The sequence below is a fragment of the Sphaerodactylus townsendi genome, linkage group LG04 (genome assembly GCF_021028975.2).
Source record: "Sphaerodactylus townsendi isolate TG3544 linkage group LG04, MPM_Stown_v2.3, whole genome shotgun sequence".
Taxonomy (NCBI): domain Eukaryota; kingdom Metazoa; phylum Chordata; class Lepidosauria; order Squamata; family Sphaerodactylidae; genus Sphaerodactylus; species Sphaerodactylus townsendi.
Window position 1 is genome coordinate 108,429,032 of NC_059428.1, and position 25,435 is coordinate 108,454,466.

A 25,435-nucleotide genomic window follows, 5' to 3' on the forward strand; every position below is an offset into this window, starting at 1 on the left:
TGGAGAGTGACGGCCCATCAAAGCAGACGGAGCTGAGTCATCTTTCTGACAGTGTCTGCCAGCTTCATATATTAACTTTCAAAAAAGGTAAGCAATATCCCAAGCAGAGAGGTTTGGGTAAAAGAAAACAGCACACTCTTCCTGGCAACTGGTCAATGAAAGGTTGTGTGTGCCCCCCCCCCCCCCCGTCAAGTGGCAGTTGACTTACTGACCTAAATCAATTGTCAAGAAGTCAGCTAACTTTCCCTTTACCCACATGCTATGTTTCCATTACGCATTACTAAATGACATTCAGCTTTGAAAGTCCATCCAAAATGTGTTAATATTTACATTACTCTTGAATCCTTTTAATGTTATGTATATAGCAACAATGTCTAGAAACCTCCTACAGCTAACCTTGGCTGTATCCATGGGGGCTCAACTCAGGAACATTAAAATGAAAACTGATATTTTTAAGCATCTAAGGCCTTTCTCCACACCCACCGATCCACCCAAGTTTCAGGCCAGAGCTTTCTTTTACCTAAGACAGCAAAGCAAAAACAGCGGAGTTTTTCATACCTGGCTAACTTTTTTGCCCCCAACAATAAAACAAAATCCTCTTAGTGCCTACTAAGAACCCAATGAAGAATAAGGAAGCTGGTACAGGAAGTTGTCAGAAAGTTTAATTTCCTTTCATTAGCTAGTCTGCTCCACAAATCGGTGCTTGTTAAGTTCAAAGCAACTCTGAAAGCAACATCAGTTTTTAAGACTTTTTTTTTTACTTGAAGCAGGCACATCTGTTAATGAGATTTCCCAAACAACAATTGTTTTTAAGGCACAGATAAGTCTACCAAAAAAAAGGAGGAGTGAGGAGAAAGAATAAAAATCGGGGTTTATTGTTTTATTACACCTCTGTTACTTTCCGCAACCTTGCAGCCTACACAGCCTGTAAGTTTTTGCTCAGAGGGATAAAAAAAATGCATGAAAAGGGTCATTTAAGAATGTTAGTGGTTTCCACACATTGAGTCTGAAGGTTCTTTGTTCCTGTCTGTGACAGTTATGCGAGAATACTTCCCCTTAATAGCCCTCTCTGTCAGGAAGTGTTAAACCTGCCAAATGCAGACAATTAGAACCTCTTGAATAAAATGCAGGAAGAGTGATGACTGATGAAGAGCCTGATTAGAAGCAGGGAGGAAACTTTTACATTTCTTTTCTTTTGCAAATGCAGGCAGATATTTGCTAAACAGAATTTTAATATAAAAGCACCAAAGGAGGTCATTTTCCCTCCATTTAGTACCTGCAAACTGGTGCATGCCGCAAGCGCATTTGAAAGCAAGCTGCAAATTATCCAAGACAACTGACACTACTGTGCTTTTTGAACCATTCTCTCCCCCCAAAAAAAACTTTTAAAAAACATGCAGTCTACAATTTTGCTACCTTGAAAAAAAATATATCAAAGGCAACGGAAAACACTTAAGGAACCCGTTTTTTCCTTGGGCATCCAATGCATCCACTTTTGCAGAATTATAAATGTCATCTGTCTCCTATCAAGAGTGCACGCCTGACAGTGAACACTACTCTGGCTTCTACAGTATGTGACAATAAACCTCCACAGGACAGTTTCTGTGACAGTGCAGTCACATGCCACAAGTGTTAAAGACACAGCATAGGTGGCAAGTATTGAAAACCACCAATTATTTCTGTTTTAAATCCAAACAAACCCATACTATTTGTGAAAGCAGAACATGCTCCAACAACAATATACAAATATGTGCACACACCTAATATCACTAGAGTTATTTGTGAGTCTACATTTGACCCTTTAACATCTTTTAAGCCAAGTTGCTGAAATATCTGCTATTTGTTTTAGCATTCAAGCCAATTCATATAAGACACTTCTGATGCATTGTCAGCTTAAGCTAGCTGTGTCTTTCTCTGGAATCAGTCTAGAATCACTGTAGACAAATGCAAATTGTGACTGCACCTTGCCCCTGAAAAACCATGTGAAAATACAAAATGAGATTGTATTGTCGAAGGCTTTCACAGCCAGATTCAACTGGTTGTGGTGGGTTTTCCTGGGCTGTGTGGCCGTGGTCTGGTGGAACTTGTTCCTAACATTTCGCCTGCATCTGTGGCTGGCATCTTCAGAGGTGTATTTGTCCTCAGCTTCCATAATTGGTCTCCCATGCAAAACAGGTGGGTGGGTGCTGCTGTAAAAACAGAAGCCCAAGGAAACTTGAGCTACAATGTAGTAACTGCCTATTTCTTTGGATCCTGGCTGAAATATAAATTTGTGTTTCCACTGTTAAGAGGACATAGACTGCAGTTCTAACACACTTACTGGGAAGTATGTCTCATTGAACTCAATGAGATTTACTCACACACATACACCCTACTATGTGCGTGTCTATGTACACTGAGGACTGCACTATAAGTCTATAAACTACTAGCCAAAAAGTATGAAAAGCTAACATTCTCCTCTCACAACCCATTCCTGTCATCTGCCCCCAAGTTAATAAATATTATAATAGAACATGCTTCTATGATCCCCTCCCAAATAACTTGTGTTTCTAAGTGTTCAAGTCAAGACTTCACTATGTCTGCACAATGGTTTAGTTTTAAAGGAACTCGGGGCATTGCAGAAGTGTTATTTAATTCTCTCAGCCAACAGATGAAGGAAATACCATTGAAAGGTGGTGACTGGTCCAAGGCTTCTCTGTGAGTTTCATGGCCAAGCAAGGACTTGAACTTAATTTTCCTCGATCCCCAGTGTGACTCGCTTTATACTGCATCAAACATGCTCCCACATAATGGTGATTCAATCAGAATGGTATCCTATCCAGAAAAGTCACTGAAAATGCACACAAGACTCCACATTGCCTGTGTCACATGTAAAAAGTTGGGTGAGGGCTCTTATCCAGCCTGCACAGATGTGATGCTGGCACCGCAACATTGCTGGGTCCAATGCCCACATTGAACTCAGATGGACTCGCCCTCAGACTAAAAATCTGTTTAATATAATGCTGTAAGCACAGAATGTCTATATGTCAAAGGCAACGGAATAATACACAAGGACAGTTGGAATAATACACAAGGACAGTTTAAGTAGACTTTTCCCCTAAATTCACTCTTTAGTTCAAAAGTACTAAAATAGCTTTCCTGAGGACACCATATATGTAACCTGATGGCTTCTGCTGTTCTTCCTTTATGCTGTGATTCTCACTCATTGATACATACTCCTGTCTCTTGCCCAAATCCCAAGCCCCAGGTACCTTCCCCAAAATTCCATAAACGTCCCACAAAGCCAGAGTTGGCAACCCTATTTGCACTGCACTATCTTCTGAAATATACGATCGCTCCATTCATTCAAACCCCAGATACCATTTGAGCATTTTACTAGTTCATAATAATGCTCCTTATAAAATGAAAAACAAAACGGGAAACAAAATACATTTCTGTTTTGAATGTTCTTACCTTGACCACCCCATCAAAACCAGGTATTGTGTTGACCTTTGCATTTTTAGCTATGAGTTTGCTTTCTATCTTGTCCCCCATCGCTTGAATAGCGTGCATGTCTGGTCCAATAAAAGCAACACCTTCAGATTCCTAAGAGACAGTGAAGACAAAGGGGTTTACTCACATTAACAATGAAATACTGTGATGAAATTTCATTCAGGAAACACCCAGATTTATGTAAGCAACATAACTCAAGCCATTACATTAAAGATGTATATGAGTTTGTTAAGCCTGTAAGGAACACAAGCTCAAAGCTCCTATAATTACTGTTTGTATAAATTAAAGCCAGACCAAGACAAAATAGCTGAAAGTCATAAAGTATTTCAGCTAGAACATTTGCCGGATCCCTTGAGTGAGAGAACACCAGTTAACTCATGACTCAAAGAGCCACAAGTGGCTTACAAAGGTATGTTCACTAATATATAACACAGTTCAGGATTTCATTCTCCATACTTTAAAACATAAGCCTCACACAAAAAGGAAATGAAATTCCTCTTAAAGGCGTTCAAGACATACAAGATGACTTTTAAAAAATATTATGGTACCACATATGTAATAAAAGGTATATCTGGAGTCCATCTTTAAGACTAGACATGCTTTTACCTCAGTGTAATATCCTAAAGTGATGCTTTTTTATACATAAAGAAAAAGCCATGTCCTTGTAACACTTGACTAGGTATTATAGCATAGCTTTTAAGTTATCATTCTCATTCTCATGTGGTAGGTAAGGAGCGGTTAAGGCAGTCATGGTAGTTACCTGTGTTTTCTATTCATTTTTATTTGTTTATTTCCTTCATTTGTAGTCCACCTTTCTCAGTGAGACTCAAGATGGATTACAAAGTACAAAAATCAATTTAGTCAGCATAAGACAGCAATGCAAACAAAAAAAACCCTGTATGAGGCATGGCATAGCACAAACAATGCAGGAAGTGTATTACAAAGGTAAAAACAGTGCTGTCCCACATGACAAGGTTTTAAAGCAATCAGATAATAAAACCATTTGCCATACCTTGGCACTATCCTGTATTATCATTAAACTAAACATCTGCAAAACTATTTAGAGATAGATTTATAAAATAAAGTGTCATCATGTTTGCCTCAACGTTTCCCATACTACTTCTTTACTCACAGTTAAATGAAGTTAACTGCTGAAAAATGCCTTATGTTTGAGGTAATGAAGTTCTGTCTATAGTTTGATCAGTGATTCACACATTTTATTTTGTTTTACAACATTTATATTCTACCTTTCTGCTTCACAGGGGCCACCAAAGTGGCTTAAAAATTAAAATATAAATAAAATCACATATTAAAACCAACCAAAATCATTAAAACTATTAAAATTAGAGGTAAAATGTAGACAAAGACATAACCACAATAATTAGAACACTGGACAAAAAGGAAGGATCGCTGAAGGAAATCTGAACAAGACAAAAAAGTCTCCACCCACTGGGGGAAGATGGCAACACAAGGTGACAGAACATGCAAGTCACAATTTCATACTGAGGCCATCTTCAAATGATCAACTTAATTAACTTGCTGATTAAAGTATTCCTGTAAATGTGAGTGAGAAAGGAGGACGTAAATGAAGTAAATAGATAAGTAAATAAGGAACAAACTGGAATCATGGATTCTTTTTCAATGGCAAAGACAGCTTTGGAACATATAAAGGACATCCAACAGAGTCATGTTTTACTTGAAACTTACTTAAGTGAAGGAAACTGCTCACATAAGAGACAAGAGTATACTAGTATACCATCCACTAAACTGATCTTCAGATCTTCTAGTTTGTGAAATTTTATAATATGAGCCTGCTTGACTAATAACTCCTCCGCATCTACCTCAGATTCCACAAAGTGCTTTAAAATGCAGATACAAGTGAGAACAGACTCAATTCACACAGCATGGTAATAGGCTACTGTTCCTCACTATGGTTCCACATTGAACTCTGAGTGCACCTATGAGTACTCCCAGCATTCCCTACAGCTGTTTGGTTTAAAGGAATGGGCAAAAGAGATGTGAGAGCTCTCGTGCCTGCCACACCTTAACCTACTCTAATTCCCTGGAAAACAGTTTTCACAACTCCATATTATTATGAACCCATTGTCCAAATTATTTAGAATATTGATTTCAACTATTTAGTTGGTTTTTTAAAAAAGTCTGCCTTTTCGAATCTGCAGCAAACAACATTTTGCTATAGTATTTTTAAATAAATTCTGATGTTTATACATGCAATGAAGGAATCTAAATTCAACACCACCTAGAACTTTGGGGGGAAAGTGCTGAAACACCAATGGGAAACCTCACCGTTGAACATCATGAAGAAGGAACAAAACTATGAATGAGAATGTCTGTACTTTTTTTTGGAAGATTTCAATTGCACATAACTTCAGACAGAAGAACATACAAATAGCCACAAAGTACATTAAAATGCACTAAACAGAAAGGTACCTTCCTCCATTAGACCAAATATACTGTAAACTGTATGCAGCATTATGGGTAACATTCTTTCCCAAGACATCTTAAAAAGTTCACCTGAATTATAAGACTACAGACTGAAAAAGCACTCATTAAGTAGTAAGTTTCTTAGTGGTTTTACTTAGAAACAAAGTGAAACATGTAAAGAATTTTCTATAGATGTTTTTCCATATAGCATTTCTTCAGTTAGTGGCATTGAAATCGCTCATAGGTTTTACATGATAAAAGAAATCTGTGGAACTAATCCTAGAAACCTCTGTTTTCCTGCATAACACCTCCAGGCGACAGGGAAGACAAAATGCTTCATTTGCATCCTTAAACATTAGAAACTGAGAATGAACCTTTTCATCTGCAAATGTTTTTGCATCTACATTTAGAGAGAGAGAGAGAGAGAGAGAGAGAGAGAGAGAGAGAGAGAAGGTTAAACAGTCTACTCAGGTTTATGTTAACTCATCTCTTTTTAGCACTACTAATCAATACAAAGAGAAGAGAATGCAGAAGCTTCAGAGCCTCAGCTCTTTTCTTCTGAACAGATCAACTGCAGTTCGAAAGAGGATATTGATGCTGATTGCATGAAGACAGAGAAAGGAAGTCAAGTACATGCTACAGGAAACAGCAAATACTAACTAGCATAATTCTCAGTTTTTCTAGCCTTATAGTTCTGAGTAGCCATTCTTCATTTTCTGGAGATGAAAGACAAAAAACAAAGATAAAGCTCAACTTCCTTTCTCTTTATAAAGTCCACTGATGGCTATAACACATACCAGGTTCACTACAGTGGAAGATGTTTATGTTCTGGTCACATCCAGGTTAGACTAATGTAATATGCTTAGACTAATTTAATTATATTGTTTTAAATGCTGTACACCACCCAGAGCCCCTCAGGGATGGGGCGGTATAAAAATCCAATTAAATAAATAAATAAATAAATAATGTTACAATTGGCCATGCTGGAAGGGGCTGATGGGAATTGTAGTCCATAACATCTGGAGTGCCAAAGGTTCGCCACCACGGGTTTAGACTAATGTAATGGAGGGTAACGTTTGAATACTGTACAGAAAACTTCAGTTTATCCAAAATGTGGCAGCCAGGTTACTGTCAGAGGCTGGGTACAAGAATCGTAACATAAGATCTGTACTGGCTGTCTATCTGTTTCCAGGCACAAAGTACTGATTCTTACCTTGAAGGCCTTAAATGGTTTGGACCTATGGGGCCTGAATGACTACCTCTTCTCATACTGTCAAGCACCAGTTCACCAGAATACCAGCCTACCAGTTAAGATCTTCCTTGAAAGGGCTGCTGTTTGTGCCTACCCTGTTGAGTAGGTGGCCCCCAAAGACAAGAACTTTTTCAGTGATGGCACCTCGCCTATGGAATGTCCGTTAGCTTGAGGTCTGACTGATGTCCACCAATTCTCTCTGGCATTCCAGATGAAAGTATTTCTTTTTACCTGGGCTGTTAACTAGGATATTGATGTTTTTAAATGGTTTTATTATTTGTTCGTAGTCTAAACATGGTCACAATGATATTTAGCTGCTACATTTATTACACTCTGGATTTTTATGCTCTTTTAATGATCACTGTAATTATTTTTGTTTGTGTAGTGATTTTTATGCTGTGTTATAATTTTATCATGTTTTATTTGCAAGTCAACGCCAGCAGGTGGCATATACATTTTCTGAACAAATATTGAGATGTCAATCCTTGTAACCATGTAGAATAATTATATATCGCATAAAACTTTGTGACACTGGAACCTAAACTGCACAGAGATGAGCTGGTACAGGCTTCCACCTTACAAGTCAGCTGTCTGTAAAATCCAAAATAACATATATGTTAAGGTACTTATGCCCCTCTCCATCCATGTAAAAGGTTCGTGGAATGCCTCGCAACAATAACTTTTAAAATACAAAGGCTTTTAAAATACAAAACAGCATCTGAAATCTGCAACAGATTAAAGCCAAGTATTAGAAGCTACTCGATTCTATGGGGTCAGCAAAGCAATGTCAACCAACAAAAAGCAATTTGAGAGGCTGACTCAATATCAACCCAATGTCAGAGATGGTGACATTCTCACAACACACTGGCTTCAGTGTAGCCTGTTCTGAACACTTATGTGCTGATGCCGGTCCAGAAATAAAGTACTGGGGTAAAGTACCAAATAAGTATCCTTAGGGCAACACAGCCAATCTCACCCAACTCTCCTTAATACAGCCCCTGTACCACTTGGCTTTTGTCTGCGCAGGTCCCATGATCCCCAGCATTGCTTGTTGGGGTGCTCAAAAAGGGGGCACCTCTTCCCTTTTTACCAAGAGAAAAAATGGCTGGATAAATCCAATGTTTGGTGACATATTGCTTAAAGCTTGCAAGGCAAGGAGGAGGAGAATGAAGGAAAATGAGGATGCGAGACTAGGACTTCTAATACATAACTTATTAATATTGTTCTGCGAGGATCCTCCCATGATTCAACTATGCAAATGAGGTGGTTGTTAAAACAGTGGGCTGGAACTGTTGCCTCTAGGCCCAAATTGTATAATATATAAATAAACCTCTGAGTTTCAATGTATTGTCGAAGGCTTTCACGGCCGGAACAAGGTCCACCAGACCATGGCCACACAGCCCAGAAAACCCACCACAACCACTCTGAGTTTCATCACAAGTGCCCGGGATCGGTTCTTCAGGGAACTTGTAGGATCTTCTTCAGTTATGATTATAGCAGTGATCATTTCATGGAAGTACGTCTAGAGATTTTAGGACCATTCCTCATGCTGGTGGCAGCAGTTAAATCTTATTTCCTATGGGTGGAGGGGTGGAATGAGGTTGAAGTCCTTCAGTAAGGTGTAAGCATTTGGGATCTAGACCAGTTCTGTAAATTCCACTTTCATTTGGTACAACAAAAGAACCTTCAAAGCTTACTTACATCCATCACAGCCTAAGGGTTTCATTCTGTCATTTTATAAGATTCAACCCCAGAAACACAGTTTAATACTGGAAAAGTTTCATTTGAAGATTTAGTAACACACAACAAATAATATCTCCAGCATATATTAAAAATGTTTTGTAATATTTAAAAATCCCTAAATTAAAGTTTAATTTAAACAGCACTGCATGCGGCTACATCCTACTTTTTCAAATCTGTAACAATGACTGCTAAAAAATCTTCTGACTTTTAAATTTCTAATCCTTTACACAAGGACCAATACTGTCACTTGAAGAACATTCATTTTTTAAAAAAATAAATACAATTGTGAAACAAACAGATAATGACACTTAGATTTCTTTCCACAGAAGAGGAACCTCCTCAAAAGCTTCTGGCATCTCATTAGAAATAAATGGAGCAAACACACTACAGGAAACCAAACACAAATCGGTTTTCAAGGGAATCTTGAGCTTTGGCAGTAGAACTGTTTGAACCTCCATTCTGTTAATTGTGGAGACTACTTACAAAATTCTGTGTCAGCAATCAGGGCCAAGAGTGAAGGAATAACTATAGTAGTCCACTTTTTAAAATTCTTGAAAACCCATTTAAGAATGTCAGTAGGGGGTAAATTAAAGCCATATGCATTAAGAAGCTAATAATTTGAAAAATGTACAGGAGCAATGAACCTTGAAGTTTATCAAGCTCTGAAATGACTATTAAAAAGTGTTTTGTGTGGCTCAAATGCCAGTCTAAGTATGTAGGTTCATAACTTCAACAACCCAACCCAGAACATTAGGTATTTGAATAGTAACATGTAAGGCTTGGGAAAACCTAGTGGTCGTTCATTAAAGGATTGCTTTTATGCTGTGGTTTACTTGTAAAATGTCGTCAAATGAGATAGGGCTTGAGCACACTTTCATCAAAGCTTTACTTTGTACAATGTAATATCTGGGCATCTACTCTAAAAACCACTAAACGAAGAACTGTGTTTACATTGCAGAGGGTTAATTCAGTCATTTCTCCCCACTTATATGTTCAGAGTTTTACGTTCCTGCAGTTCCCATAGATCATGATGATTGTGACCATTGGTTTAACTTTTTCATTTCCCTATTGTTAACTCACCTGATGCCTGCATTTGCACACTGATGCCCTGCCAAAGCAGCACAAGTGGCACAACACAAGGCTATTACAAGAGGAATGCAGCTACACATAAAATAGATCCCTGCTGGGTAGAGAATCGTTCTGTATGCAAAACAAAGTAGAACTGAAAGGAGAAGAAAAGGCAGAAGAGCATGCAAAAGACCACGGCAATACCTTACATAATTTTACAGTCATGCAAAATTGCCTCCCAAAAATGTTCTTCAAATCAGAGCAATCTGAGACTTGCAAATAGATTAGTGGAGATATGGTGATAGCCGACTGCATGTGTGAACGTGACTCTCTTGTTACTGGGGGGGGGGGGGGTTAAACTCACCCTGCAATATTTTTTTTACCAATTTCAGATTTTTCTGCAAATCTGTAGATTCCAAATTTGAAGGAAAATCTACTTTCCCTCAGCGTGGGCCTGATCTGTGGATTTAGCTAACTGCAGATCTGCCCACACTTGACAAATAGATATAGAGATTTAAATCTTGCCTTTCCACAACTTAAGTCTTCAAACTGGTTCAGTAACTATACAAATCCTCACAGGACAGGGAAGAATTTCCCTCCTTCCTCACTGACGACAGTAACAGTTCCAGAAGTCTCCTTCCCTCACTAATGGTAAGCCTGTGTCCAAGCTGTTTCTCTACAGGCTGGGAGGGGGGATGCATGGGGGGGGGGGGGAGGCAGAATGCACCTTGATTGGAAATAAATAGGAAAACTTGCCAATAAGGGAAACAAAGAAAGACAGGGAGAAGGATCAGCTAGACGTGTTCCTATCATCCAAGTTTCCTACAAGGAGAGCAGGTGAATTCAGACAAACAATTTTGCTGGAACAGGGATACCTACATATCAAAAACATACAGATCAGCATACCATGCCAGTTTAAAAACTTTAGTGAACCAAGAAATATGAGCAAAAGGTGTATTTCTAAAGTGTTTTAACCTATACCCTGTCTCAACAAAAGAAAGAACCTCAATGTGAGTCAATCTGCAGCCACTTCCTGGACCTTCACTGGACACTTTTGTGATCACAAAAGGCAAGTTCTGAAAGATGCCTTAGAACAACACTCAAACATCTGTACAGCCAGGAAATAAAAATCTCCAAATTGAATCCTAGGAAGGAAGAGGCAGGTTTATAGTAATCTGGGCTAACCAAAGGAAATTGAGATCCTGTTTTCATTTTTCATGGGTTTCAAAAGAACCAAGACAGTTAACAAAGATCCTCTTAGAATCAATGCAACTAATAACCTGGCTTAGAGTTCTGTCACAGTGCTGATAACTAAAACTAGCCCTGCCAGACAGCATCTTGATGTACCCATTCCAAGGAGACAAATACAAACATCTTCTTATCTTTTGGGTGCTGTGTGGTTTCCGGGCTGTATGGCTGTGTTCTAGCAGCATTCTCTCCTGACGTTTCGCCTGCGTCTGTGGCTGGCATCTTCAGAGGATCTTCTTATCTGCTCTAAGTAGACAACCAGCTAGGATTACATATTTCAGTTTCTTCTGGCAAGTCTTCTGCCTCAAGTGATTTGGTTTCTAATTTATTTCCAATTTTTAAAAAATAACTAAGCATGTATCTTAATAAAGATTCTTAAATACTCTTAATGATCTTGACTTGTCTGCTTCAGGTACTCTCGCACAAAAGGGACACAGCTGGCTGAGTGATAATGGAGATCAGAAGGGGAGAGCGAGAAACTGAAAACACCTTTACTTCTCTCTCACAGATACACACACAAACACATCCTGATGCTCCCCAAGGAGAGAAATGTCTGTTGATGGTGGCAGTGATCTACTGAATGATTAAAGTTCCACACCTGGGGGGAGAGTTGGTGAAAAGGGGGGGTCTTTTAAAAGAACCTCAAATCTCCTTGGCGTCTTGGGCAGCCCCAAGGAGAAAGGTGGGAGGGCAACAGTGAGGTTTGTGATGTGGTTCGAATGGCAAATCTAATTTTAGACCATCCATTACTATTTCCATGAAGATCAAGGACTTTACAAAAATTAGAGGTCTAGTTAGAAGGAAGTTAAAAGGAAAACACAAGAGAATCAAATCCCTAGAGGATGCTGGGAAGCTATTTAAAACCTTCTAATTGAAGCTCATTCCTCAGGTTACGAAAGGCACTGCCAAGTCTGAAAGGATGCTAGGAAACCAGCTAGAGAAGCAGTTGGGCTCTTTGGATGATCAAGAAATGAAAGGATTGCTAAAGAAAGATGGGGAAATGGCAGAGACCCTCACTGACCTCTTTGTACCTGTGCTCACTGTAGGAAGTGTACTGAGGCCGCAGCCACTATTTTCAGGAAGGGAGATTGAAGAACAGAGTCAAATTGAAGAGATGAGAGATGAGGCAATTAGTGTCCAGGTGCTGATGGCATACACCCAAGGGTCCGTAGGGAACTGAAATGTGAGATGGTTAATTTACTAACCAGTATATGCAATTTGTCACTAAACCCACCCACTGTACCATAAGGCTGAAAAAAAGATGTTACACCATTTTTGAAAAAGGAGGCCAAAGGGGAGCCAAGAAATTACAGGCCAGGTAGTCTAATGTCTGTTCCAGGAAAATTAGCAGAAAGTGCAATCAAAGATAGAATTACAGGGGAACAAAGTCTGCTAAGGGAAAATCAGGAGGCATCTGCAGCTGAGGAGGACTGGGTCCTCGCAGGATCCCAGACTCAGTAACCAGAACTCCCTATATAAACCCTCCCCTGGGCTTGGCTCTGCCTGAACGAGTGTATTTTCTGGTAAGCTCCGCACTTCTCTGACCTCCAGTTCTCAGCCTGCCTTCCTGATCTCCTGCCTGTGCCTTTGGACTGCCTTGACCATGCCTGTTCTGACTCTGGACTGGTTGACCACATCTCACATGCTGCCCGCCTTGATTCTGGCTCACCCAACCACACTCTAGCGCCTGCCTGCCTGCAGCACACCCTCAGCCTTAACCATGGCAAGTATTTATATAGAAGTCCTCCTAAGAATACAGGGGCATGACACAGAGGCAGGCAATGGCAAACCACCACCAAAGTCTGTCACCTTGAAAACCCTATGTAAGTCAGCCCTGACTCGACAGCACTTTCCACCACCGTGAAGAAATTAATTCCAAATATGTTTTTAGTTTTTTCACATGCTGATTCACCTCAATCCGAAAACAAAGGGAATTCCCTGTGTTACTCAGAATGGCAGCATCTTTTACAGGCTGGAAACATGCAAATGCCTGTCACAGATGGCCATGTCTACATGAAGAGCAGCCCCTGGCACTGCTGTTACATTCCCCAAAGCCCATGCCATTCTTCTTTTACACCGTTATGGTGAGTGTCTCTCCAAATTAAGGACATAACAACAAGCTGGAACCAGTCAGGAAGATGGGAGGGAAATAAGTCCCAGAGCAAGAATTCACATGATCTCCATGCTTTATAAAGTTATTCCAGGGAGTTGCAAGGCCATCAAGCCCTTTGTTTTCCTCAGTCCCCATAATAACCAGACTAGTTCAGATGGAAAAAAAGACTGAGGAGCCTAATACTCCGTACATTATTCTCTTGCTTTGTCTGTAATACGGTGCCGTTTCATATTAAGAAAACCTGGCAGGAGAAACGAATATAGGGAGGAGGATAGCGTATAGCAGTGGTGGCAAACCTATGGCAAGGGTGCCAGAGGTGGCACTCAGAGCCTTCTCTGTGGGCACGCGCAGAGTCCCCCCCCCCCCACATATCTAGGCTGGTCTGGGCTGCTGGGCTCAATTATTAGCATTAAACCTAAGACCTAGTTTTGGGAAACCCGTGTAGGTAACCCTGTTAAGTGCTGTTAAACCCCACTGATATTCATGCGAAGAACTAAAGTGCGATCCTTTACCTGGGAGTAAGCTTGGTTGCTGGCAATGGGACTTGCTTCTGAGTAAACCCTCCTAGGGTCGTGATTCACCCGTTGGAAGAGTTGCACGGTTGCTTCAAAGCAAAGCCACCGAGTACCACCAAGCTTACTCCTGAGTAACTCACGCCTCTGAGCCAACTGTTTTTTCTAAACTAAAACCTCAGCATTCAGGTTAAATTGCCGTGTTGGCACTTTGCGATAAATAAGTGGGTTTGGGGTTGCAATTTGGGCACTTGGTCTTGAAAAGGTTCGCCATCACTGGCCTATAGCCTACCCATGATAATGTTTATAGACCTCATCTTTTTTTATTTTTATATCACTCCATGCATTGCTAATCAGTGATCTACTGGAAACTTCAGAACCGACTGAAAAGCCTAGCAGGGTACTTGGCTTTCAATTCTTCTACTCTGTTTATTCCCAATACAAGTATGTTCAACAGCCTTATAAAGGGCTCTTGAACAGGAGCAGTCACTTAGCAATGAAATGTAAATTACTGACATGGGCGAAAACCTGGACTTGCCACTGTTAATGAGCACATTAAAAAGGGGAAAATGCTCACTAGATTACTATAACCTTTTCACTTAACCCTGTGCGTACTGAAAGCCACAATTCGGCATTATATCAAAGAGCTTGTAATAGAAGTGCCACACAGCAGCTTTTTAACTATTGACTCAGGGTTAACCTGAAAGGCATAAGAAAACTGTTGGATGTTGAGTGAAGTGGAGGTTCAGTTCCAATGACACTACTGTTGTAAACCACATAATTAAGTTGTGCGTGGCTGCCAAGAAGGCTGCTGTTTAAGAATGTAAGACCTGCCATACTGAGTTATACCTTTTGTCAATCTATAGCAGCTTTCTGGTCTCCCAACAGTAGACAGACCAACGCCTCAGAGTTCACGAGCAGGGGAAAATGGCAACAGCTGTAGATTCCTCATATTCCTCTTTATGGCCTCCACCCATTAGTCTCTTCTGGACCCTGCACTATCTTGATCTATTAGGTGCTTTCTATTGGGCTTCCTCTTATTAGCCCCTACAGTACCCAAAGATATTTGATTTTGTTCAATTGGCTTTCATTTTGACTTTTAGATCGCCTCACTTTTGAAAACTTTTCTGTTTGTAAAAGCAAAATCTAACAGAAGGCTTGTTAAAAAGCTTGAAGAGCTCAACTGCACTTTCTCTGTTCATCAGGCCCTGAGCACAATTTGCCAATAATCTCCTTTTGTAGGCAATAAAACTAATCTGTCCATGATTGTTATATCTGAGGTCTTTACTTCATAACCTAAAGATCTATCCATTCAACTGGAATGGGGCCCAACTGAGAGCATATTATATCCCAAATCCTATACAAGTGGTGGTAGTGGTGATTTTAGTCTGAAATGTCTAACTGGTATAGCACAGTGGTTAAATGAATTAGTTGTGACCCAAATTATCACTTATATGCTCAAGACAAAAGCTTACTGGGTAGCCTTCAGCAAGCCAAAGTCTCAGCTTCAAGCCACTAACCAAAATACTTGTTGATGGAAAGTGTTGTCAAGTCACAGCTGACCCATAGGGTGTTCAAGGCAAGAGAGCTGGCTTGCCATTGCCTTCCTCTGTGTGAGCTGAGAGAGTTCTGAGAGAACTGTGACTGGCCCAAGGTCCCCCAGCAAAGTTCACATGGAGGAGTGATGAACTGTTAGGTCTCACAACCTTAAGACAATAAATGGACTCTGAATTATTGATCAGTAGCATTTATTGAATAGGCATCGAAGCACCATACTTGGCAAAGTCAGTTCTGACGAAGGTGGCATTCACAGTCCCCTTTACCCCTCGTAAAGAATCCCCTCCCATTTTCCCAAGAGTTTGTAAAAATTTTCCAGCTACTTTTCAACATCTAGAACAATTAACCTCAAACTCACTCCCATTCCAAACTCACTCCCATTCCAAGACGTACAGTTGCCTACCATCATCTGGGGCCTAGAGTTGCCTTAGAATTGTCACTATTCTGCAGATTGCAGATATATTACTATCCCTGGAGTAAACGGTAGCTCCAGAAGGCAGATTCTATGGCATCACATCCCTGCTCAGCTCCCTCCCCTCCCCATACTCTGCCCTCCACAGGAACCATCCCTAAACCTGCAGAAGCTGTCAACCTAAACTCAGCAACTTTATCTGGACAGTGTACTTTCTGAAACATGCAGAAACAAAGTTGTGACACAGAAAGGTTCACAACTATAGCAATGCATTCAATATTGCAGAGGAAAAGGAAAGCAGAGAATAATCCAATTATGCAAATATAGAAATACCTTCACATTCATTCATTGTAGCTATGATGATTCCACATGCTATTTTGCTGATAAAATCTTATCACTCCATCAGGAGCTTCCTACCAAATTTGAAGCGGATAGTGTCCTAGAGGCCTCTTGCCTGTCTTCTGGTCCTATATATATGATTGTAACCCACCCAGGGACTTTGGTGATGGGTGGGATATAAATTTACAGAAATAAATATATTGGACCATTTCTCTCTTCCTGGAGTTCCCAGATCACATCCAAAATAAATTCACTGGGCTTCGCACTGGATTTTTTTAACAACATGGATGAAACACAAACTGTTAGCCTTTTGACACAAAGGCTAATTGATATTGAAATTCAGATACTATCTCCCCACCATATGAAAGACATAGGGGTCCATCAGCATATCTTATCAATTTTTCTTCGCCTTCCTGAGACATATTTTAATGTTGGCTCGACTGAAAGTGCTCCCTTCAGCTGTTCTGAGTGGCAGGTATCAAAGGATTCCATATCATAAAAGAACCTGCCCCTGCCCATGGAAGGCCATCGAATCAGTCTATCACCATGGTGGCAAACCTTTGGCACTCCAGATGTTAAGGACTACAATTCCCATCAGCCCCTACCAGCATGGCCAATTGGCCACCACTGGTCTATCATGTCCTTCTAGACCAGGGGTCGGGAACCTTTTCCCCTCAAAGAGCCATTTGGCTCACCCTCCCCCACTCACCCCCCCACTCGCTCGCACGCCCCCCCTCTGCTCCCCCGCCCACTTGCTCGCTTGCACCCCCCGCCCGCTCACACCCCCCGCCTGCAGGGCAGGCGAAGATGGGTCCGGCGGCTCAGCCTGGCCGGCCGCCAGGAGAGCGCCAGCCTCGCAATGAGCGAGGCGGGCATTAGGCAAAGCCCGCGGCACAGGCTGGCCGGCCGCGGGCGAGGGATGTGCCCGCCCTGCTGCTTGCAGGGCGGGTGAAGATGGGCCCCGCGGCTCGGCTCATGGAGCCGCAGAACAGCGGCGGGAGAGCCGCATGCGGCTCGCGAGCCGCGGGTTCCCGACCCCTGTTCTAGACTGTAATTTTTATGCCTCTATCAGAAGTCAGTATATCGATCCCCATATCCAGAACAATATCCTACTCTCAGCCAAGGCAAAGACCTTCTATTTGCTCTGTGACCAACACCCACAGAGGTCTTTGGACATAGCAAAAATTTTGGCACAGGCTCAGCAAATTTGATCCAGGCTCTGTCCAACTATCTTTTAATCAACAATCCTGATACAATGACCAAATATATTTTATTATTATTTATTTTATCTTATTTTTCTAACTTTTGTACTTATCTATGCCAATAAAAGGTGGTGATGATGATGATATATTGAACCACTTCAGTTGACTCTCACAGGACGAGTTCTCAGGACTGTGAATTCCACCACATACTTCTTGGATCCGTGCCCATCCTGCCTGTGAAAGTCAGTGGGGATGAGTTGTGGACTCTCTCAGGGAATATTATAAATCTATCCCTAAGTTCAGGGATCTTCCTTGAGGGACTGAAAGGGGCCATGGCGAGACCGCTCTTTAAAAAGCCATCACTGGATCCTCAAGATCCTTTCAATTCCTGCCCAGTGTCAAATCTTTTGTTTCTGAGCAAGGAAATTGAGAGAGCAGTCACAGAGCAGCTCCAGAGGTTTCTGGATGAGACATCAGCCCCAGATCCTTTGCTTCCGTGCTGGCCATGGGGTAGAAATGGTCCACTGTATATTCACAGAGAAGGGGCCTTCTTTTGGTAGGAAGGAGGACATCTTGGTGGGTAATTTCCACCCCATCTCAGGGAGGCAGGAAAAAAAATTCATCACTTCCTGTCAAGGCTAGGTGGTCTCCATTTTAGCCAGTTTTTTTCCTGCCTCGACAGGGAGCACGCGGAATTCTCCTGCACTCTACTGTTTTTCTGGTGATCCTTGTGCCTGATCCATCCTTCCATCTCCTAAATTGGCCTGTAGCAGTTTTTTCTCTCTGTCTTTCTCTCTTATCTATTCAAGCTGTTTGTGTTCTAAGCCCTTCTGTGTCTCCCCTTTCTTTTCCGCCAAATTTCCCTAAAATGGCAACCAGGGAATTTTGCCCCATAAGGGAAAACTTTCATAAGTCGGCGGCAGAGACAACTAGATCAGCCTATAAGCGAGCTGACCCCCCACCCCCCACCCCCAGGGATCAACACAACAACAACCCTGGGGAGGGCCCCAATAGCTGAGTCCTGCAACAGCGTGCCGAAAACAACTGCGGAACACACAAATGTGCACAAAACAAAGGAACCACCTTGGAAGCTTCTAAGCCTCAGAAAAACAAGTGAATGCACGGCAAACAGACATTGCTAGCTCATCAACCACCCATAGGGCAACAGGATGCACCTTCCTTGCCCCCGAGCCGACATGCACCCAGTAAACAGCGCCTCTGCAAGTAGGCCAGAGCTACCCTCTCCATCTGCAATATCTGATCCAAGGAAAGAGAGTTGATTGTGGGGGTGGGGGGGAGAGATTAGGACTCTCAGGAGGGAAATTCCTCTGTGTCTGCTAATACTCCCTTTGATTGGCATTCCCTAACACCAGCAGATTTTGCTGCCTTCCTTAACAGAGCTATTGAGAACAAGTTACAAGAAATTCAGCAAACTAGAGAAGGCAGGTCTACCCCTTCTCTACCTCCTCTAGCACCAGCACAGACTGAGGCCCAAGGAGAGACTAGGGGTTACCCTAGGTCCCCAATTCAAGAGCAGACTTCCTCCTTGACTGGACATACTAGGGGTTACTGCTCTGCCCACTCTCATAAATGACCTCCGGAGACACCTAAACAGAAGCTAGACAGCGCGCTAATATTATTAGCGTTTGACTTGTTCAACTATGACAGCTTGGCCAACCATCTCACTGGCATGGGGAATCAAGGGACAGCTTTGCAATGGGTGTGTTCATTTCTCCAGGGCCAGGAGCAGAAGATAGCAATTGGGGAGAGTACTTCTGCCCACCATCCATTGGTGTTCAGAGTCCTGCAAGGGGTGAGTCTCTTACCAATAGTATTTAACATTGATATGCGACCCTTGCCAGGTTAATCCAGAGGTGTGAACTGGGTTGTCATCAGTACACTGATGACACCCAGTTATATCTGTTGATGGAAGGTCATCAGCAGTTGTTTGGAGACTGTAGTGGGATGGTTGAAAGAGTGCTGACTGAAGCTGAATCAAACAAAGATGGAGTTCATGTGGCTGGACAACCGCGGGTTGGATGGGGAGTGCCAGATGCTGACTTAGACAATCGTCTTCTTTTTCTTCCTAGCGTTGTCCCACTAATGCAGGGTCCGCTGTTCGGATTTTGAAATGCCACTTCTCTCGATCGAGCATATTGATGGTATCTTGCCATCATTGGTTTGGCCATCCGAGTGGCCACCAGGCAGTATCCTCAATGTGATAGGCAATGCTGGCGACAGTGACCAGGGCTGCTCGTCAGACATGGCCAAACCAGCGCAAGCACCACTCTCTCAATGTCCAGCTAAAAGCTATACCAACCATCAAAGGTTTGGGTGTGCACCTGGATACCACCTTAATTATGGAGGCCCAGGTGGCACATATGACTCATACAGTATTTTTCCATCTCTGCCAGGCAAAGCAGCTAGCGTCCTGCCCCTCCTGAGTCACCTTCAGATTAGACTACTGCAATTTGCTTTACACTATCCTTGCATCTGTTCTGGAAGCTCCAGTTGGTCCAAAATGCAACAGCAAGGGTTCTTACAGGACCCCTGTGGCAGGCACATATGTAACCAGTGCTTTGCCAGCTGCACTGCCTCCAGATGGAGGACTATATCAGATTCAAGGTTCTTTTACTTACGTTCAAAGCCCTAAATGGTCTGGGACCTGCATACTCATGGGAACATCTCTTCTGGTATGTTCCCCAAAGATCACTTTAATCTGCTGGTAGTCTCTGGCCCAAAGGAAGTCCACCTAGCCTCAACCGGCCCCAGTCCAGTGCAGCACTGTGCAACAAGACCAGGATCCTGAGGGATCTTGTGCAACTCCACAGGGCCTGTAAGACAGATCTGTTCCATCAGGCATATGGTTGGGCAGCTACAATACCATCAAGCCTCCCTGCTTCTTCCATCAAATCCACCGTTTAACCCTCAATGGATCTGCTTACTGTTTATGACCATCTTGGAAAATATTGTAAATGAAATGTAATTTATTTGTAATGTTTTAAAATGTTGTAATCTGCAATATAAAATGTTGTGAGACCCTGAGATCAAAAGGGTGAGGGGAAGAATATTATCTAACTTACTGAATAAATCTAACTGAATGAATGAATGAATGAATGAATGAATGAATGAATGAATGAATGAATGAATGAATGAATGAATGAATGAATGAATGAATGAATGAATGAATGAATGAATGAAAGCAATGGTGAAGAAGCATGCATGGCAACTTCATTTGAAGTTTTTATCTTACGCATCATGGGGAATAATATTGGCTAAAAAATTATTTAAAGACAAACACATCTGTCTGTGCCTTCTGGTCACAAGTCTCCCAAATTAAATTTCACAAGAGATGCTTCACAAACAAATCTGTGCCTGTGTGTATATAACTGGTAATAAGTGTCCACAGAGGAGTTCCCATTATTTTATACATGGAAATTGTATAAGGAGAGTGAGTTCATCTTATGTGAACGGCCCAAAAAGACCATAAAGTACATTTTTGAGAGCTCTGCATTTTTCTCAGTTTGGACAGAAATGGAAAAATCATACTAACATAAACTATTATTTGTTACAGTACGCACTTCAAAATATAAATGACTATCCAAGAATAAACTAATTCTGCATGCATTACAATAAATTCAGCCAAGGATATTGCCACCAGTCCTGTAATCCAAACGCCCCCCCCCCGCCCCCCAAACCCACCAGATTGCTAGGAAGTGAGCCCAGAGTAGAATAATGATTGCAAAATTGCCAAGGTTGGCAGCCAAACAGCAACATAATAGCTTATCAACAACATGAACAAATGCTTTTGTTTCATTGTTTTATATTTGGGGAATTTGCCAAGTATTGCCAGTTCTGGAACAGCCCAGTAGGAAAACCATTTGCTTGAGAATAAAGCATACCTTCTATTAAAGATCAAATCATTCTGCTACACTCCTCCTTCCCTCAAAGAGAAGCACTCCAAGATTTCTTTTAATTAATAAGTTAATTAATAATTTTAAATAAAGACTGCACTATTTATCAGATTGACAAGCTACTGATTGAACTAGAGTGGATACATACTGCCACCAACTTCAGCAAGAGGGGGGCGGTGTTTCAGTGTCATGTAGAAAGGACTGTACACCCACAAGAATTAGAGTCTCATTTGGTTTATCTGAATGCTACATAATAAAGATTTCTAATATAATTAACAAACAGCTTTTCTTGTTTGAATAAAAGATGACATTGACTATGGTAACAAAGGAAAGCAGGCACACACCTATGGCATCTAGAACACTGAACAAAGGGCCTACAGGTCAGACTATACAGGAAAAGCCAAATAACAGCCTTAAAAAAAATTGGTATGCTCTTTTTTACACTATATCTCAACTCCAAATATAATCCCCAAGGAAACAGTACCTTTAATAATTATGCCCCAAGACAGCAACTCCTGGATATAAAAAAATCACAAGAATCTGAAATATGCTTCATTTTCACTTGCATCAGAGCTAGGTACGATAACAGAGTATGGTCTGTTGTCAATCATTTCAGTTTGCTTTTAGATTGTATAGTAAGCACTCTGAGGTAATTTTAATACCATAAATGAAGCACAACCTATGAACATACCTGAGCACATGTAACAACAAAGCAAAGGATATAAATAACCAATGTCATCCATTAAGCAACCCTGCGCATTTATGTTAGGACACCTCAACAGCTCCCCATCAGCGGTTACTTCTGGGAGATACCTCCAAATTCCCAAGTAACAGAGACTATGCCATTGCGGATGTGGATCTCCTGAAACCATATCTCATATCCTCCTGGAATGTCATCTTCATAGCAACCTGCGCATGATTTTAATCCACCCTTTGTTGCTTCCAAGGCTTAATCACCCTAAATTCCAGACCACTCGCTTTTTGTTAAGTGATTGTAGTCCATTGATTACCTTGGCAGTGGCTAAGTTCTTGGAAAACATTTTACATACCAATATTTAAATGTTTTAAATTGTAAATATATATGCAATTTTATATGCCATTAAAGGTTAAATTGAACCAATGAACCAATAATGTGCCAGGGATGGAGCCATAGCTCAATGTTAGAGCATCTGCTTTGCATGCAAAAGGTACCAGGTTCAATCCCCGGCATCTCCAATTTAAAAAGTCAGGAAGCAATATGCAAGACCTCTGCCTGGGTCCTGGAGAGCCACTGCCAGTCAGCACAGATAACAAGGCAGCTTCATGTATGTTAATGAGCACTGGTTATTGCTTATTCATGTTACAAAATATGGACCAACAAACTCTTGGTTGGACTGATACCAACAACACTCATGATGCCCATATTCAATAGCTTATTATTTAACTCACTTTTTATTCTCCCCAATTCCACTAGGTGGACAAAGGAAAGAATATACTCGAGGGGGAAAAAATCCTAAGTAAACAAATCTCCCATGTGCAGAAAAAGGCTCCTTTGTTTTTGTTTGTTTGGGTATTGTAAACCGATCTAAATCCTCTGTCCTTGCACAGAGCTACCATGTTCTCTTTAATGTCTTCTAAAATACAGCTACCGGCAAATGTAAGTATGCAGGCCTGGCAGTTAGTAGCTCTATTAAGCAGTAAAGCATTACATACTGAAAAGAGTGCAAAATTTAAATCGCATTCTGAATTTTATAAAAAGCAGTTCAGATATGCTAATTCCTTGGTATACCTGGCTTCAGACACAGATTCATCTAGAAGCATGTATGTTTCCAGAGTCATCTTTGAGCAAGGGATGGGAATCACAGCGCATCACTGTGTTGAGATTCTTGTCATCCCCCTTTTGCTGTCACAAACAAGAAAGCCACAAGGCATGCCAAGGGCTTTCCAGATGTTATGTGCACTGAAGCTGCCATGAAGTGACTGGGTTTTACTACTGTACAAATGTTCATGTTTTGCAAAGTCAACAGAGGTTTGGCACAACATCACAAAATGAATTCATAACAGAGCTTAAGCAGCCTACTTTGCTGACTGATCACAGGGCTGGATTTTGCCTCTTCTGTTCCCCAGCCATGCAGGAACAGGAGGAAGCGAGAGGGGGAATCACCAGCGAATTGGGACATGTGGGAAGGTGATGTCTAGAAAATGACAAGATGAGGGAGACCAGAAACAAGCTAGGATCAGAATCAAGTAAGGCACTGAAGCAAAAATAAAACTCCTTAGAGAAATACCAACGCTATAAGGCAAGAGATGTAAGGAAACCAAGGAACTTCTGGAGTCCACCTAGATCAGAAGTTACAATAAACGTAAGAAACATGGGAATTAGTGAACAGAAATCAGGCTTAGAAAAAGCTGAAAATGGCACAAGAGACAAAAAAAGAGAATAAAAAAGAACACACAAAGTTTCAGGATCTACATCTAAGATCAGACCACTCGCCACTGGCACTCTGCAAACTCTGAAGGAAACCACTGTTAATGCATGCACGTAATTATACTAATCTAGGAAGCACAAGCTAGGTTTTATGCACAATAAGTAAAATACTGTTTTAATACAGTTCACAGTCTTCCCGTACAACCGCTGCTTCCCCTACTCCTCTGTCGCACAGTGCTCTGATATCTTACCTCAAGGTGGCGCTTCTGTTGTGAGGACACTTCATTCTCCGGTTCTAAAGATTACAGTATTTGTCACTTGGAATATGCAAGTTATTCCCCCAATTAGTAATACTTCAAAGACAGATGTTTCGAAGTGATGTGCAGACCTGTGACCATGTATGTATCACAGCCACAGGGTGTGGAGAAGAGAGATTCCAAGACATCACTAGTGACCTATGACAAACTCTCATGCATCCCCTTCATACCATTTTATGTCTGGACTAAGACAATAAAATTAAAGCTTTAAGTGACAAATATGTAGTTCCCATTGGAGCCTAATATAAATCTACTTGGTTATTCATACGATACAGGTGGGATGGAAGGGGCAAGAGAGAATTACTGTGCTCTTCCCCATTTCTTCCCCATTTCTTCCCCATACCTAAACTTCTCCCTCCAGAATCCTGTGTGCTATCAGAGTCATTTGAGCAGGCTGGGGTTTGAGTGCTGTCATACACATATCTATTCCATGGCCTCAATTTCCACCCCTACTCAAGAGCTTAAAGCCTGATACACCTTCCCTGAGTTTAAGAGAATGTTTTGAAAGTATTCTGACCACAGCACAGCCACTTTTAGCTAATACCAAGCAAGAGACTTAAGGGCTTCAGGGTACAGGAGGAAGAAAAGCCACAGCCTTGTCAGAAGCTGTATTTACCCCTGGCATGGCCATCAGCCAATGGGAACAAGAGTCATACTTCAAGACAGGAGATGCAACCACAGAAGTGAAGGAGTGTGCTCAGACCAGCAGCTCCCCAAGACTGCTGAGGTATCACAGGCTACAGGAGCAGTTGGTTCTCTTTCTCTCCTTCCCTGTGAAGTAAGGAGCTACCCATGCAACGGCTTCAAGCAACCTAGATCCACTTTTTTAAAAATGGGGTAAGGGATAAGTGCATGAAAGCATCTGAGCCCCACTCTCAATTTCCACCTACTCTTAGATGTATCTTCATTTTAATCCCCACCTGGCAGATACAGTTTACACCCACACCACCAGGATTCTTTTGCAGGATTCTTTGGCAGGATGTAGGCACAGTTTTTCTGCAGATCCAGGATGCAGCAATGTCCTTCATGGTTGTAGCCTTTTCGATTACCTTAGTGATTGGCGTACAGCCACTTCAGAATTAGGAGCAGAATCATCAGGACTGAATTAGTTGCAAGTACCTCAATGACATCACTAGAAATCAGTGCCTGTAAGAAAATTTCTGAAATAGCAACAGAACAAGAAGAGTTTGGATTTATACCCCACTCCTCTCCAGTATGGAGACTCAAGGCGCCTTACAAACTCCTTTCTTTTCCTCTCCCCACATCAGACACCTTGTGAGGTAGGTGGGGCTGAGAGAATTCCGAAGAACTGTGACTAGCCCAAGGTCACCAGCAGGATTCATATGTAGGCCTGGGGAATCAAATCTGGTTCACCAGATAAGAGACCACCACTCATGTGGAAGAGTTGGTTCTG

General features: G+C 41.6%; 1 protein-coding gene across 2 annotated transcripts in view; it reads right to left on the reverse strand.

Annotated features, from left to right (window-relative positions):
* PCCA (propionyl-CoA carboxylase subunit alpha) overlaps positions 1-25,435 on the reverse strand; it is a 345,506-nt gene that overhangs the window by 206,886 nt on the left and 113,185 nt on the right. For both annotated transcript variants that reach the window (XM_048493110.1, XM_048493109.1), the window contains exon 7: positions 3,454-3,585. In XM_048493110.1, coding sequence (XP_048349067.1) covers positions 3,454-3,585 — 132 coding nt within the window. The remainder of the gene's footprint in view (positions 1-3,453; positions 3,586-25,435) is intronic.